Here is a 17,737-nt window from a genome sequence, read left to right as displayed (position 1 = left end):
TTAATATCACGATTATTACTAGTAACTTATGAATCAAGGCATCAACATCTAATTTCTCGTGAGCTACAGATGTGTAAGAAAAGCAAAACAAAAGACAGCAACGCATGCTTTTTTGAGGTAATAATCTTTTTCAGCTAGGGCTAAACTCACATTCTTTTACCTACCACAACAACTACACAATCCTTTTAAATTGGACAAATTTGCCACTTTCAAGACGATACCAAATACCACAAGAGGGCGTCTGCGCAAAGTGAGGGAGTCTGTCACCAAACTACGGCAGCTCGGCAACAGTTCTGAGAGAAAGGTATGTTCAAGATTGGTATTAGACTATAGTTAAGTGGTCATCAACTTTGCATGTTACTTTCTGAGGTTAATTTAATGAAATTTTAAACTGAAGAGATTAATGATAGTGTTTTGTCCATTCTGAGCAATTTCATAAAAGTATAGTGCAGAGGTTCAGTGGGCTTCACTTACGAGGAGATGTTGACGAAATGTGATACTCCAGTTGACAACCAATAGGCAGAAAGAAATGTGATGCTCTATAGTTTTACAGTAAAGTTTGCAGAAGATAAGAATGACACGTTCTGGATTCATTAAATGCTTGAATTTCTAAAATCACAAGTACAGTGTAATCATCAGTTGTTCCAGGCAGCATGTTTGCCATTATGAGCTTGTAAGGGTTAGGTTCATTATAGTAATTAAGCTGTAACTAGAGATTTGATATTAATGCTTTAATACTTGGTGTGTTGGGTCCTGGTTATGCCTTGTAACTGCATTGTAAGTTTGGTCCTGGTTATAAGTTTTGAGAAGTGCATAAACTGTGCTATGACTGACATTAAAATGTTTTTTCGTTACAGGCGCTGCCTGGAGGTAACAAATGTGGACCACAAAAGACAGAAGACCCCTCCTCGGATCCTGAGGATGAAAACATGTCTCTCCGGGTGCGCCCCTCCCCCGTCACACACCAGCATGGGCGCACCACCACTACCACCGCCACCAAGGCCAGTATGATGCCCCATCCACCTGATAGCTACCACAGTAGCACTTACCGACGCCGCATTACCCCACAAGCCACCCAGCATGCCTTGGGATCGACCTATTCCAAGCCAAGGGGCTACTACTCTAGTGGGCTGGGCTCGCCATCGACGACATCGCGCGACGCCTTCCGCACGCATCGCCCCGACATCACTCGACGTAACACAGGTCCGCTTGTGGCGAAGTATGAGCCAAAACACTACAGCGAGGACACGTCTACAAAGCTCTACAGTACTAAGTATGCCTCCCAGAACCGACTATCGGAACGAACCAGTGGGACCATCTCGTCACTTGCCAATGACATGCTACGATTGCCTTACATGGACGACGCGTCATCGTCATCCTCAAGGACATACAAGAATTCAAACTTTGGAACCGTGACGGAAAATCTCTACAAATCCTCCATCGAGGATTTGAATGCACCCCGTCCCAGGGACAGTTGTGAAAGTCGGACTTCATCAGCCAATGGGACGGCGGAGGCAAGGGATGCCTACAGGAAAGAATCAATGACTCGACCCATTAATGGGCATTCCAGCTATTCTACCCTCAAACGGACTCCAAGTATTGTAAAACTGAGCCAGAGGAGATCAAGTTTTAATGACTTTACTTCGAGAAGCACAGCAGCAGAGGTAAGATGAATGATACATTTCTTGCCAGCGCAGGTTGTTTATATCATCACATACAGCAATGTAGTTTGAGAATTCATATTTGACAGAAAGCTGTCATTGGATTGCCTCCTGTATAGTCCAGTTTTGTCTTTTTTGTAAAGATTATATCAAAGATCACTTTGGTGACAGTAATATGTGCATAGGGAGTCAATCTTAATTATTATGCAGTACGATGTGTAAACGTCATTCAAATGATAAGAAACATATTTATAGCAATTGTAGCGTGGAATATATAATGGTAGTATTGATGGATGAGTCTATGATTGCTACTGGTACGTTACCATTGAATACAATAACTCTGTAAGCAGACATGGTCTTAAGTTTGGGCTAAACTTTAAAAAAACAAAGCAATCCTCCAATATTTTACATTTATGGAAACAACTCCAGTTTGTTTGTTTATTTGTTTGTATACTCATACGAGAAGTTTATACATAAACCAAGTAAATGTTTGCATGTCTCTTTTTTTTTTTTCCCAGTACGGACTTGGAGCTACTCAAGGGCCTGGCAAAAGAGGGCTGTCAAACATAGGAAATACAGTAAGAAACCTTTTAATGTTTTTATTAATTATGGATAAATAGATTTTCTTCTAACTTACTTCCTTCCATTATTCTACTTCTATTTTACCATTAGATATCATCAGCATCATTCAAATTTAGACTTAAAACGCATGTCTTCATTAAAGTGTTCACTATTGTTTGAACTTATCAGGAACTCTTTCTGTTTAGACAAAAGAAAAACATGCGACATAGATTCTGCACTTTATAAATTGATATTATTATCATGATTTTTGCTATAATTACTCGTATGGCACAATGTACCTGATTGATACTGTTTGCTTACTATTGCCAGTCATTGATCCTCCATTCAATGTCCTATATATAAGGTCTGGAGTGTTTTGACCTCTCACTAAAACTATGAACGATTTTAAGCAGCTGCATGTTCAAGTTTGGAATACATGTAGCAGTATATTCACCTTCCAACTCTACGATCAGATTGAACACAAAAGTATTTATTTACAAATACGTACCAGGTAATGTTTTCAGTAAGGGCGATAATCTTCTGTAAACATTATAATTGCTCGGTCATTACACACAACAATAATATGATGTGAAGGATACAGGCTTGACATCTTTTTGTCTGACTGATTCATTTCAAGAACTGGAAACATAGTGAAGATTTTGTATACATGCAAATCATTTGGTTATTTCTGAGGTGATCGCATCATCAACCTTATTTGCATGTGGGCAATGGTATTATTGTGCTGTTTAAGCAAGTAACAATTCAAAGTTCCTTCTATTCTTAAAACAGTGTCTAATTTTATCAAAATTCTACCATTCTTGCCGTATTAAATGTTACTCAGTGAATCTACTAGTCAACAAGCACACAATGTTCAAGAAATGCATTTCAACCTGTTGAAGACTAGTCCCAAGTATACTCGTGCAGATGTTTGTGGGAAACATGTAATGGCAAAATCAGCTCGTCTTCGATAGGTTTTGGAATCTGCTATAGGTTTTGGACTGCCAGTATACAGTAGGGTTTGGGTCCTGTAGCATAGAGAGGTTTGTTGTATTGGAAGTCACAAGAATAGCAGATTCCAAAAAAAACAGTTGAAATACTGTAAAAGTGGAAATTTTCACAGTGTTGAAATTTTCACGCATTTTGCGCCATCAGAAACCAGCGCGAAAATAAAAGCAAACAAACTTTTTTGCTTGCCATATAATTATGCCCATACCTACTGCTTTGGTTCCGCAGAATTGAAAACATGCGAAACTCTTCTTACTGGGCCATGTGTGAAAAATTAGTTGCGCGAAAATACCCACCTTTTACAGTACTGGCTGCTGTTGAGTAGTCAGCAGTTTCTACCATAGAAAGTGCAGTGACAGTAGTTTACATTGATACAATCATGAAATTCTTGATGACATACTTGCCTATGATTTCATTCTCTACAGTGCTACATGAACACTGTGGTCCAGTGTCTGTCTTCCATCCCGGACCTGTCCAAGTACTGCCTTCACATGGACAGCCTCGTGAGGGGGCACGTCAATTCTAACAGCTACCACTCGGGCAAGCTCTTCCAAGGTGGGTTGGCTGATTTAGCTACCCCATTTGTAGTTCTAGGAAGGACTACAGCCACAGTAAATTTGTGATTAATGTATGTAAGCTTACAGGGATATATAGTATTCTGTAATCATTTAGAATACAAATCTTTCTGGACATTACTGGACCTCGTATCTCAAAGTCCGAAATTGTCAAGAGATAGTAAGAGAAATTGAAAATTCACATTTGCAACATTTTCACAAAATACCGCCAAGTTTATGTCAAATTGGACACTGTGTTGGATTGCGTACGTGAGTAGTTGTTGTTTTGAAACTCACTCAGTATTTTTGATATTCAAAATTGAGTTATAAGATTTTTTACATGTGCCGATTGAGATACAAAGTATAAATACCCTTTGAATAGGGACAAAATGTCAAATTTGATTGCAGTATGCATTGATAACCAGGGTCCCGTTTCATAACACTTGTTATCAGTAACAACTACCACATTTCTGTGGCAGATTTGCTCTCAGCCTAGATCAGGTGCAAGGATTTCAGTAGCTTCTAGCAACTATCCTTACTTGTTATTGATAACAAATTTTATGAAACGGGACCCAGGACACAACAAATTCTTCAAAGATGCTTACTTAGACATTAAAAAAAGGATGCACACTTTTCCCCATTTGTGGACTGATAAAGGTTGTTTGAGATGTGTTTTATTTGTCATTTTGTTCTTATCCCTGCCTACCCCTAAAGTGTTTGCTGAGACCGTCAAAAAGCTGTGGGACGCTGAATCTCGTGACAGCCACTACACTCCCTATAACCTCAAGCGTCAAATTGGCAATATGCTCAGCCACGAGTTCCGTGGATATGGGTGAGTCTATGGTCATGCATGCTGTAAGATTGTGGAAGTTTTTGCGCTTGTAATTTTTTGCACAGGTCTTGGGAAGAAGAATTTTGTGTGTTTTTTAAGTCCATGTATGGAAACAAAACATTAGATATGGTTGTAACATACAAAAAGCAAAATATGTGCATGTTTTTATTTTCTCACTAGATTCTGGCTGCATAAAATGCACATTGATTTCTACTCCATGAAAATATCCACAATCTACTTTATACAAAAGTCCAGGCCCTTCCAGGGAAAGGCAAAGAGAAATTATAAAGATAATGTTAATAGTAATTGCATAATAGGAGTCTTGTACTTGGATAGGATTTGAATAAGTACTTCATATGAATATTGTGAGAAAGATTTGTGGGTTAGTTAGGTGCTCTGATAAATCGGGTACAATCTGCTCCCACCACAGCTCTTTGCAGATAAGCAGAGAGTGCTAGTCTAGTACAACAGACCCATCTGATAGATTTATCAGAGCTGCCAAGTCTCCCTGATTCTGCAGGAGACACCCTGAAAACTGAAATTCCTTGTCATAAGTGACATTAGATTTTGAAAAGTCTCCCTGGTTTGGGTATTTATTTTTTTGCTGAGTGAGATACATACGTGTAACACATCAGTACCTTTCTGAGTGCTCTTAGTAATTTCTCCAATTTTGATGTGTGTAATGTTTCCACCACTGACATGTGTGAAAAGTGAATAATAACCATTGAATGCCAGTGGGATCAAATGCAGTTGATTCGATGTCCAGAGCCATTATGAGCATAGCCATGCCGAGTCAGAGGAGTTTATTTCAGTTCGCCCACATTTGTCCATGAATTGATACTAATCAAATGTACATTTGTACCTAACAAATCTTTCCATTTAAATGCAGTGGATTTGGAGAAAGTTTGGGAGGCAACTCTTCCTATCACGAAGTCCTAGGGACTGGCAGTCTTCTTTTGCTATGTGAAATTGCTATAGCCAAACAGATACAGTTGAACCTCTCTTATCCGGCCTCCCTTTATCCGGATCTCTCTATTATACGGACGCAATCTCGCCGTGATTTTTTTTTAAATAATTACGGGAGGAAAGGGGGATTCCCAACTCCTTGACAACTCCTACCCAAACACACATGAATTACATATTACTTCCAACATGATTAACATACATTACATCAAATTTCCTTCCAAATTGCTTACCTCCAGACATTTCAACATCCCCAAACATCCCCAAATGTAGCAATGAAAAGGTTGCAGTATACACATTACTACATGTGGTACTACAATGGGCTACATCAGTACATGTGTATGTATATGTACATGAATAAAGCATTGAGTCTCCCGTATCCGGCCAAATCCCTTATCCGGATGAGCCCCAGTCCCGACTTGTCTGGATACGAGAGGTTCAACTGTATTTAAAAGTATGTAAGAGAAAGAGTATGTTCATATGCTCGTTGGACTTGAATTGTAACTTCATTGTAACAAAATCTTGTGATTACCGTATTTGTTATAATGAGAAGGCACTGTATAGGCATGGTGTGCATTATACTGGTGTGTGTAAGGTTGTGTGTGCACATGTGTGTATGTATGTGAGCAACCAAATGTTGCCAGAAATGTACACGTAGTGCAAGATCCATGCTCCTATTCTTTACAAGTGAACACCTCTTCCTTTCCTGTTGCCAGGCAACATGATGCTGCAGAGTTCCTCCTCAGTCTGCTAGCGGAGCTGAGTGAGGACGTCAACCGAGTCAAGAACCCTCCTCGTTTAGGTGCCATGCCAGAAAACCTCAAGTGAGTCTCACAAACCAAGCCATTCTTTAGACATCTCACTCAAGACTCAGACTCTACCCCAAGTCTGTATCCATGGTGCTAGGATAGAAATTGTCATGTTACTTTGAACAATGTGTCTTTCCCATAGTTGTGGTTTTAAGATTTCATGAGAAGCCATAGTTTAATTATCTTGACTCTACATCTTGATGATTTTGACCCTCTGCTGCTAAGACAAGCTGAAGTATGTTTTAACTTCAGATGGAAATAAAAGCTCTTGGCAATACTTCATTCCAAGATAGTTTGTAATGTCTTTTACATGGAGGGAGCTTCATTACAAAGCTGCCCACTTTCTTTATCTAATGTCAATAATTTGGGATATTACAGTGCTTGATTCACATTCTTTAAGCATCAAACATCATTTACAAAAGATATACAGCAATGTTGTCAAATGTCAACTAGATGTCCTCATACGTAATGGTCAAAGGTGCTGGAAGAAAATTCAAGAAAAAAGTCATTGTCTAATGCCAGATTTTTGTGCTGTGTTGCATGTATTGGTCTGGGCTGTCATGACATTCTCATTCCTTCTTTACTCTCCCAGTCCCGCTGCTCTTGCCAACCTGACATGGCGGCGCCAAGAACAGCTCACCCAGTCCATCATATTTGAGCTCTTCAACGGCTTGACCCGCAGCACGCTGCGCTGTTCCACCTGCGACTACGTCTCCGTGACCTTTGAACTCTTCTACGACCTCTCTGTGCCTATACCCTCTGTGAGTATGAGCAAGGCAGACCAACAAAGAATTTCTCAAGACTTCGTATGTCACTGTCTCCATGTTTGTATGTCATTTCATTCATTTTGTTAACGTAATGCCAAGTAGAAAACAGACTATTAGAAAGTAAGAGTAATAATTCTTCATGTAGCTAACAGGGTTCGAAATTGGCGATGGTCCGCTGGCCATTGGCCACCCAAAATCACGTCGGACTAGCTAAAAATCATAAAATTCTGAAGTTACTAGTCCGTCTGGCTAGCCAAAATATTGCTTCAGTGTTAAAACTGATTCTAAGTAGTCCGCCTGGCTAGTTATAAAAAAAAAAAGTTAAGTGCGACCCCTGAGCTATGTATGTGTGTGAATGTTTGTGTGTAAAGTGTGTGTGATGATTGTGTATTTATGGCCACCTCTCTCTCCTCTGTCTCTCTCTCCCTCCCTCACTTAGATGTTCCATGTTGAGTGATGTTTAGTTATACAACTTTGCACCCAGTTTTGATTTGTCTTCTTCTTTGCCAAGAAATATTTTGTGGAAGCCAAAAGAACTTCAAGGTATTCATGTACAGTAACATCCAGATCTGATTCAATTTTAATTGAAATATATTGCTTCGATTGCCACTGTGCAGCGTTCTAGAAACCCCAGCCTTGCTGATGCCTTGGAGCTTTACACCAAACCTGAGACACTGAGCGGAGAAAACCAGTTTGTAAGTTGAAAACCAGTTTGTAAGTTGAAAACCAGTTTGTAAGTTGAAAACCAGTTTGTAAGTTGTAAACCAGTTTGTAAGTTGAAAACCAGTTTGTAAGTTGAAAACCAGTTTGTAAGTTGAAAACCAGTTTGTAAGTTGAAAACCAGTTTGTAAGTTGTAAACCAGTTTGTAAGTTGAAAACCAGTTTGTAAGTTGAAAACCAGTTTGTAAGTTGAAAACCAGTTTGTAAGTTGAAAGCCAGTTTGTAAGTTGAAAACTAGTTTGTAAGTTGAAAACCAGTTTGTAAGTTGATGAACCATTAACTTTCCTGTGTTCTTAAGGACTCCTTTTATTTCCCATCTTTATTTCCTTAACCCTTCTTAAAGGAGTAAACTCATGTTGTCATGAAATATGTGCTCTTAATAAATCTTGAGCAGAATCACAAAAATGTGAAAGAAAAGAAAAAAAGATCCACCTTGCATAACCAGTGTCCGAAACTCAAACAGCATTGTTTTACTCACCATAGAACATTTTGCTAGATAACTCAGAAAACTTTTTCTAATGTGTGATGATTTTTGCTCTCAAATATTTAGTGATATTTTGCCTTTTTTTTAATAACCTGTATTCTTGTGAGATAATGAAGTTTTATGAGGTATGGTAACTTTACTCAGAGATATGTGACTGGGGACAACGGTTTCAGGCAAAAGTCGGGCATTTTGAAAATTCATTTTTTCACTGAATCACATTGCCCATTTCCTAAGCTTTGCATTGATATAAAACACTTGCATTCTTCGGCACCATAAGTGGGCATGGAAAGTGAAATAAAATGCACTTTTTAAGTTGTTAGCCTGACAAAATTGCGAGAAAACAGGCTTTGAAGATTCACCTCTTTCTCATGGACAATGTCCGAGCGGCGATGCGAGGTGAGAATCACCCATCCATACGATGGTGCCAATTGATGTTAAGCGCTGCCTCTAGCAACCACATCGCCTTCTGATTGGCTCACTGAGAGAGTCAAATTTCCCGGGCACCCTTCCTAGCAGCTCAGCGTATGGAGCCGAAAAACAATGCGGTTCGCTCTGGTTTGTTTTACCATTACGTCTTTCAAGATGGCGGATACGATAATTGCACGTATGGTGTACATGTGTATGGGCGCACGCATTACGCAATGGCATCCACACGCCATGACCATGTGCATGTAACAGGAGCGGGTGGCGAATCCACACATTTACAAATCGCGTTTTCATTGTTGTTGATTTGACTTTATCATTGGCGACTCTTTTGTAGGCAGAAAAATGCCAGTGCTGGCAAAGGTCACGCTTCCTATTTGTTTTGCTTTTACAAGCCTTGCATATGTTGCCTTGTTCTGTGGTGTTAATTATATTAAGACAAACAAACAAACACGACTCGTTAGTTTCGTGCGATCTTGACATGTAGTATTTGAATATAACTCGTTTCATGTGACCTCTCCTTTCCTCTCATCTACCTTCCCTTGAGTCAGTCTGCTGTCATAATTTGTACTACATGTACAAGTACAAGCTTGTAGACTATTTTTTCTTTTCACACGATTATGTCGTGCTAAATGATATTTGTTTCACTTCCGTTGTCGAACATTGCGGTGGAATAGTTTGGATAGAAAGCCAAACAAAGAGCACGCACTGCAGCGTATAAACCACTATAGCAAGAACAATGGAGCATGTAATCACATGCACGCGTGGACAAAGCATTCCCCAAACGCTGCAAGTGGTGTCTCCGAAAGCCGAATTATGTAAATGTGTGCGACGCACCAGCCAATCGCATGCGAGACCTTGCGCCGTAGCAACGCTAGGGATATTGGCACGGCGTTCGAAAGAAGCTCGAAACTGACGAGTGCGATCCAACATAGGGTGCTTAAAATTCCATTTTCGATAGGAAAAACGTAGTCTTATGCTACGAAATTTAGTGTAGATGTAGAAAACATATCAAAGATTCGATTTCTGCAAAAAATTCAAATCGACAAAAATAATGGTAAAGATCTTTGTACCCCGCCTAGGAGGAAATTTGCTATTGCGACTTTTGCCTGAAACCGTTGTCGCGGGTCACATATGTAGTGATTTGTTGCTTTTTTTAATGACCTTTATTCAAATGAATACCAAACTGGGTTTTGTTCTTTGAGATTTGGTGCATGTGTTTTAAAAACACAATGACTTAAACAAGTAACTGTCTCATGATTATTGTCCAGCTATGTGCAGTGAAAGGATTGGCAGATAGTATGCATGTAGTTATTGAATGATTGCCATGCACACACCATGTGAGTCCCAAAGGTTTGATAATTATGACAATGTCCAGTGGTACCCACGTCCTGCCTGAAAATCAAATGTTCTATCAATAAAAGTTTGTGACATATACAAGTACAAATACGCTTGTCTTTCTTTTGCTTGGGAGAATTTGAATACTGTACAGTGTATTAGTGATATATTGTCCCACTAGTGTGTAACAACTGTGCAATTTAACTGTCAAAATTGCAGCGATGCGACAAGTGCAAAATGCTTCGATCTGGTACAAAGAAGATGGAGATTGAGAGATGTCCCAAAGTTCTCATCATTCGTAAGTTTCCTTCTCTCATATCAAAATGTGTACTGTAAAAATGGATATTGTCGTGCGACTGATTTTTCGCGCTTGGCAGTGTAAGAAGAGTTTTGCGTGTTTTTAATTCTGTGAAATCAAGACATTAACTACTGGAACATAAGGCAAGCAAACATATTTGCATACTTTTATCTTTATGCTAGTTCTGGTTGCGCAAAATGTGCGAAAATTTCAACACTGCGAAAATTTCCACTTTTACAGTACTAGAGGAATGATTATAGGTATGATTATGAACAAATCCATTTATCTTTTGTGTATGTAATAAAGCATAATGTACAGGTTATAAATGTATAAATCGGATTTAGAAATGAAATTGATGATGCTGTGATGAAGTCAGATTTATAGTTCAGTGCACTCCTGTTACAATGAACACAGTAATATGTATTTAAAGAGTGTGATGGTAAGCACTTAATTCAGTGTTTGTGCTTTAAAAGGAAATGGAATGTCTTGAATATTCAGAATTGTCTAAGTGAAACTGTTTACATTGGTCCCTTAGAGTTTGAAGTATGCCAAAGAGAGTGTGTTGTGAGACTGCTTCTTCTCTTATTAAACATATTGCATGACTCACACTGTAAAATAAAGCCAGCTTTGCTTTATTTATTTGTTTCTACTAGAACTGAAGCGGTTTTCATCGTCACACTCGGGAATGACGAGAAAAGTGGACACCCTAGTGGACTTTCCTCTTCGTGGTCTGGACCTGAGTAAATACATGTCTGAAGATGGTAAGATTCAGATTCAGCCCTGGGGGATGTTTCATCAACGTTTGTCAGCGCTGACAACTTGAATCACCATAGTAACAGTCAGTAACCAGAGCATCTCAGCCAATCAAAACCAAGGATTTTGCTGAAATTGTCAGCGCTGACAAACGTCGATGAAACACCCCCTGTTGTTGTTTGTTGTTGTTTGTTGTTTTAAGAAAAGGAGAGAGGGAAAAATGGAGCCCTGTTCACATCACAAAATTAATTGTCTCAAAATCTTTGATGAAGGGAATATAATCAGTGGGTGTTCCCGTTACAAGGAGAGGGTCAGTATACAAATGATGCCCAGGACAGAGTAGATTAGTGAGAATTGGATGCGCGAGTTTAACTTTGGAACTGTTTAAACCCATGAGCGCAGCCAGTGGGTTTAAGATAGTTCCAAAGTTAAACGAGAGGATCCAATTATCACTGATCCACGAAATAGGCCTGTGCATCATTTGTGTTAAAAAAATGGGCCCATAAATTCATGAAATACAACCATTTTCCCCATCATGTTTCCGGTACACCTACAACACAAAACAAGACTTGAGCCATGTATTCGGATTTTATCGGATGCATGGCTCAGTGTTTTAATGCAAAAAATAGATAAACAGCATTCTCATCTTTTTTAGAGTAAGGTAGATTTAAAAAAAAATAATATAATCATTTCTGTGATGATTCACTTATTATAGGACAAGAAATATTTTGAAGATGTTATAGAAGTTATCACACATGTTTTAGATGTTTTCTTTGTCCTGCAGATTCAATCTCACATATATCAAGGTGATGAAAATGAATATATCAGATTTTTCATTCAAACTTGTCACATGTACTTACACTATCGGTTTGACTGTGTGAACCAACAGAGGTTTTGACTTTTATTTTCCCTCATGTTTCTTCTGCAGCCTCGAGGATCTCGTCTCGCTATGAGCTGCAGGCTGTGTGTAACCATTATGGGGGCACCGCTGGGGGCCACTACATAGCTTACTGTAAACACAACCAGGATAACCAGTGGTACAAGTATGATGATTCTAGGTAAGAAACACTCCATTGGTCAGATGTGAGAAATATCTGGCCTAAATGATGTGCTCTAAATGTAATCTCCTTTAGCAGAACCCTGAGTGGATTTGCAAAGGTGGCAGTAGTAACATACATGATCATTTGTGTTGAGATAAAAGTTTGTTACTGTCAATATTTTATCTTTAATGAGCTTTCATGATCATCTTGTGTTAGTTCAATAATTATTGATGACATCTGGTTCATTGTAGGTGTAGCCAGCCATGAATCTATGTTGTGCACTCTTTGTGTAGGTCATTGATAGTTAAGTCATCTAATTCAAAAGGACAGGAAAGAAAATGAGAATGTGTTTCATTTTGTTTGTATTTGTTCCACCAATTATTTACATCAAAAAGTCAAATACACCAATACCATGTAGGCTGTAATGATTCCTAATGTGCATGAAAATTATTTCATGTAAATTGTATGTGTCTTTGATAAAGTTTGTATGAAATTCTGCTGCGTATGTTGTGAATGTACTTGTATGTACCTCATGGTGCCCTTGGCCCCTTACACCATGCTTTGTGAGGAATAAAGATGTTCAGCGAAAACAGTTATTAACATTCTAATATCTATGAGAAATGATCTACATAAATACTAGTCAGTGTCAGTCACAATGCAATCATTATGACTAGTGATATCATGTTGTACCATATTCTCATCTCCTTTCCAGGGTCTCGCAGCTGAAAGAGTCGAGCATCGTGACGGCCAACGCCTACGTCTTACTCTACATCGCACAGTCCAGATTGTCACATGTAGACTCACACCTTTGATATGTAGTTTACCTAAGAGAAGACACTGATTACTACTGCCCAGTGAAACCGAGATCACATGTGAATTTACAAGGGAGAGCAAGTTGGAAAGTATTCTAGTTACCATCAGCCTCTTTCTCCAAGATCTTGTCTTCATCAGTCCAATTTGTGCTCGGATGTTTTTTGTGCAATGTGTCCATGCCAAGAGGAAGTCATCTTCTCCTGCCTCCTGTGTTGCCATGGAAACAAGCCAAGGAAGGCGGGCAGACATCACACTGGATGGCTGTGAAAGTGGCGTTGCTTGACCCAAAGCCGGATGATCATAACTGCAAGGGAACATCTGTTGTAGGATTGTCCAGTAAACAACATGTGCTCATTATGTAAATAATTCCCGTTCGTGCTAGCGGCCTGGATCTGCCTCTCTGTGAAGGACACCTGAATGAGATCGGTCAGTTTAAACTGGACATTGAATATGTCCGACACAGGATATGTCCAAGCCCATTCTCTTTGTTCAAGTCGAAAAGTCTGACAGACCCACTTATCAATACACATGTACCGTCAGAGGTGTGTTGTCGTAACATCTGACATGGTACACTGGAGTGCAGGTCTGTGGGAGTGGGCTGAAACACTGTACAATGTGAAAATGTTTCAAATGCCCTTTTGCTTCTCAACAGTTTGATAACTGTGTAGCATTCACCCTAAACCGATGCGATCATATGTTAGGAAGCTGCAGTGCAGAATAGCTGTCTGAGCAACTAACTCTGACATACTAACTCTTTTTGTTATTTTTAATTGGAATAATACTAAGTAATTTCTAAATAGAGTAATTAGAAATTTTGATGAAAAAAAAAAGGCTCACCTATGCCCTTGATTTGCTGTGATAATCTAAACTCTTCTGTATATTTCTTTTTGATTGTAGGGTTGTCTGTCAGTCTGAAAGGTGTGTGAGAAGGTGTGTGTAATGAGCTGAACTTTGAGTTCAGTTCTGTCTTGGGCTTGAGATAAATGACTTGTAGTCCTTTCTTGTGCTCAAGGTCATACTCACAATTTAGCATCAGAGATATTAAAGGAATAGACGAAGGAAAAGCAGAAGGAAACAGGGAAACTTGTATAGGCCCTTTGGTACATAGCAAATCCTTAGAGCATACATAGAGATGACTGAGGGTATTGACCTCATGGCGGTCAGCATGGAATTAAAGATCCTATAAGATGGTCAACTCTCAGTCAAAAACTGAAACGCTGCTGCTTGGAATTGTGAGATTTTTAAGGAGTGCGCCAACTAGCGTTGAGCGGGGATAGTTTCCAGGTGAGCTGTACTTTCCTGATATGTTTGTGTAGGACCAAGACAGGCTAAAACAAGAAAGAAGGAATTTTCTGTAAAGAATCATGAGTAAACCTAAGAATTGGTGCAGTGCATTAAACTGCATCAATAGCTGCACCAAACCATCAGCAGGTTTATCATTATTTGATTTCCAAAAGACTGTGCACATCAAGTTTTCGTCTTACTATCCTGGTCACAGCAAGCAGTAGACTCGCACACAGCTCGCTCAGCTCTGCTCGCAGGTCGCTACACTCGCTGTGGCTGTGCACATCCACAGATTATTGTGAGCTGCCCTTGCAAAAGGTTAACGCTTGTTCACGCTATACTTGCTCAATGCTAGCAGGCGGCAGCCACTTCCGTCTCACTAGCGGCCGTGTAAAATCAGGAGAGTTGATCATCTTATGGAGTGTAGGATCTTTGATGGAATGATGCCCTGACATGGGAGATGGTGCACACAATGGAGAGAAGGAAAGGCAGACATTTCACCCATTTTGTATTGTGCCAACTACCCACTCATTTCACTGATATGCAAAGCAACATTGAGCTAATCATTTCATCGGTCATAACTTCAGCTTCCTTTTCCAAATTTTCTACGACTTTTCGTCTTGAAGATCAAATTATTGTACGTTTAGAAGTGTGTTGATATTCTTCAGATTTGATCAATGTCTCATCTTTCTGCCAAAGGTTTTTTTTTTTTTTTTCCTGTCACATTTTTGAGAGCTATCAAAGTCCTAGAGTCCCTCCTGCGATTTATTTCCATAATAGTCATGGGATAAGTTTGGGGGGAGAGTGAAACAGTGAAATGTTGTGGTTAAGATGAAGTACATTTTAGATGTAAAGAGCGTAAGACTTCTACATCTATTATTAACACTATGGGGATGCCAGTTTTCAGGCAAAAGCCTACAAATTTAGGCCTTTATAGTTTCAAAGTTCAAACCCTGTCGTGTACAAAGTACAACTGTAGCTTCACGTAGATGTGTTTCAGATCCTTTTGTTCTAACAGGCATCCCTAAACAGTATGGGTAATTAGGATATTGTTTGCTGATGAAATCACTTTGTTTTTAATGGGAAATTGGATAAAAAAAGAGAACGGCCCTCTCTATGTAAATGGAATTTACAAGGAATGACAAAAAAGACTAGAATTGTGTAATATTTGTCTCATTGCTGTGGTAACACCTTTTGAACAAAAGACCATTCGGATTGCTATAGAGTGTCCATTTTAATAGTTAGGAAATGTACCTAGCTGAGGCAGCATGTTAGATTAGATGTGAATTTTTTCTTGGGATTTTTCTACCCTTTGGGGAAACTGTGAATGGTGTCAAGACAATTTAAGTTCTTTTCTTTTTTTTGACGGGCATACTCTGTGTTTTCCTTGCCACATCTGACAATGCACAAAATTTTGATTGAACAATTTAACCAAATTTGAAATGTCACTCTTTATTGTTAGCTTCTTAATGTACTGCAAAACAAAACACCTTTGTACTTGAAAAGCTAGTCTTATTTCAAGTCTTCCATTACTTGCTTGATGGAAATCTTTTGTGCAATAACTTTTCAGAAAATTTTACAAAGAAACTAGAACTAATGTATGCTGGAGGTGTGTTGATTTTATATTTTTGTAGATATCATGTTTGTTATGTACATACAGGAAAAGTAGATAGGGTTGTCATACAACCTAGTATCCTGTAGATTGTACATACATGTGTGGGAAGGAACAAATTTACAATGTGACTTGAATATCTGCACATGTGCTGTTTATTTAGTTCATTGAACGTTGCACCTGTAGTACTCGGCATAGGTCCATGAAACCATGTTTACCTCGTGAGCCAAAAACTAAAATCTGGAGTTTGCATGATAATTTTAACAAATATGCCATTTTAAAGGACAAGTTCACCTTCATAGACATAAGGATTGAGAGAATGTAGCAATATTAGTAGAACACATCATTGAAAGTTTGAGGAAAATCGGACAATCCGTTCGAAAGTTATGAATTTTTGAAGTTTTTGTGCAGTAACCGCTGGATGAGAAGACTACTGCAGTGTGTGAATAACTTAGATGTCACATGCGTACAACAATATAGGAAAATATAAAGAGAATTTCACAAAATCTCATCTTAGGAAAAAAGTTCACATTGCCCCGACTCGTTACCGACAAATGTTATGGGTAATATTATTCCCCCTGCCTTTAGAAAGAGCCAAGTCAAGTGCTCTTTTATTATGTGAAAAAAAGTGAAAATATGTTGAATTTTCTTTATATTTTCTTTATACTGTTGTACGCATATGACTCATAAGCTGTAGTAGTCTCCTCATCCAGCGGTTCCAACACAAAAATTTTAAAAATTCATAACTTTTGCATCGATTGTCCAATTTTCCTCAAACTTTCACTGATGTGTTCTACTAACATTGTTGCATATTCTCAATCCTTATGTTTATGAAGGTGAACTTGTCCTTTAATAGAAATCATCTTTAAATGCTGAATAATGTTGTGCTAGTGAAAAAGATTCAGTCATTGGTTGATAAAGTTGATAAAAATTGTGAAAATTGATAAAAGTTGATAAAGTTAAAGGCAAGGCATGAGAAAATGTTACACAATGCAGAACATTTGAAGGAATGTTTACAACTGCTACTACCAGTAGTTGACAATTTGAGTCATGTACTACTGTAGACCTAACAGAAAACACTTTAAGTATGTTGCTGCTATGATGATTGAAACTATGTCAAATTTAATCAATTCAAGTAACAATCTATATGAAAAGAAGAAATGTTTTGTAGCGTAGGGGTGTCAGAGCTTATGATAACATTTTATTTTTTCACACATACCATGCACTAAGCTACAATAACATCAGTCATTATAGCTACATATTTACAGTTGTATGAGTGAAATCACAAGTTTGAAAATATTGCAGCAAAGTAGGAAAGCACTATGATATTTTTGGTAGCATGCATCATCCGCAAATGGTACATCTGTACGTCTAATCTTGGCAACTGATCTATTGAACTTTCTGTGGTCTATTGCCAATAGGGAACAAATATTGCAATTACTAATGCTCATATTTTTGTGTACAGATTTGACTTGATTCAAATGGTCCACTTACAGTATGGTGTATACATAGTAGATGCCATTCTTGGCTGACTAAGAGATGGGAAAAGTTTGCCCAGCTCTACAGCTGAAGGCAAAAACCCTGTGTGACCCAAAATAAAAGTCACTTGTAGCTCTGAGTTTGGGCCACTGGTGACCCGAAGTAAAGGTTTTATTGATGTCTTGAAGTACAGAGGTCACTAGTGTCCATGAGTAGAGGTCACTCAAATCTCAAAGTAGAGGTCAGTGGTGTGGTGTGTTAACACTTACTGTAGTTGCCAGTTGTTTTTGCATATTGCACAAAATGTTGGTCATTACAACGGCAATGTTAGACACCTGCAG

General features: G+C 38.7%; 1 protein-coding gene across 1 annotated transcript; it reads left to right on the top strand.

Moving 5' to 3' along the window:
- Positions 1-182: 182 nt before the first annotated feature.
- LOC139743679 (ubiquitin carboxyl-terminal hydrolase 2-like) lies at positions 183-13,020 on the top strand. Its single transcript, XM_071654138.1, has 12 exons — positions 183-304; positions 858-1,664; positions 2,180-2,239; positions 3,653-3,782; positions 4,496-4,613; positions 6,293-6,400; positions 6,978-7,146; positions 7,770-7,847; positions 10,337-10,415; positions 11,069-11,176; positions 12,097-12,226; positions 12,921-13,020. The coding sequence occupies exons 2-12, from the start codon at positions 930-932 to the stop codon at positions 13,018-13,020; spliced, it is 1,815 nt and encodes a 604-aa protein (XP_071510239.1). The 5' UTR covers positions 183-304; positions 858-929.
- The last annotated feature ends 4,717 nt before the right edge of the window (positions 13,021-17,737 follow it).

The sequence above is a fragment of the Diadema antillarum genome, unplaced genomic scaffold, assembly GCF_040938485.1.
Source record: "Diadema antillarum isolate AM-2024a unplaced genomic scaffold, OU_Dant_1.0 seq00001103_RagTag, whole genome shotgun sequence".
Lineage (NCBI taxonomy): Eukaryota > Metazoa > Echinodermata > Echinoidea > Diadematoida > Diadematidae > Diadema > Diadema antillarum.
This window is presented reverse-complemented; position numbering and strand designations above follow the sequence as displayed.

Bases quoted from the DNA above. Each gene is read 5' to 3' on its own strand.
- LOC139743679 (XM_071654138.1), top strand. From the start codon at position 930: ATGTCTCTCCGGGTGCGCCCCTCCCCCGTCACACACCAGCATGGGCGC. The intron at 3,783-4,495 runs GTGGGTTGGCTG...CTACCCCTAAAG, and splicing joins CTCGGGCAAGCTCTTCCAAG to TGTTTGCTGAGACCGTCAAA. The intron at 4,614-6,292 runs GTGAGTCTATGG...TCCTGTTGCCAG, and splicing joins CACGAGTTCCGTGGATATGG to GCAACATGATGCTGCAGAGT.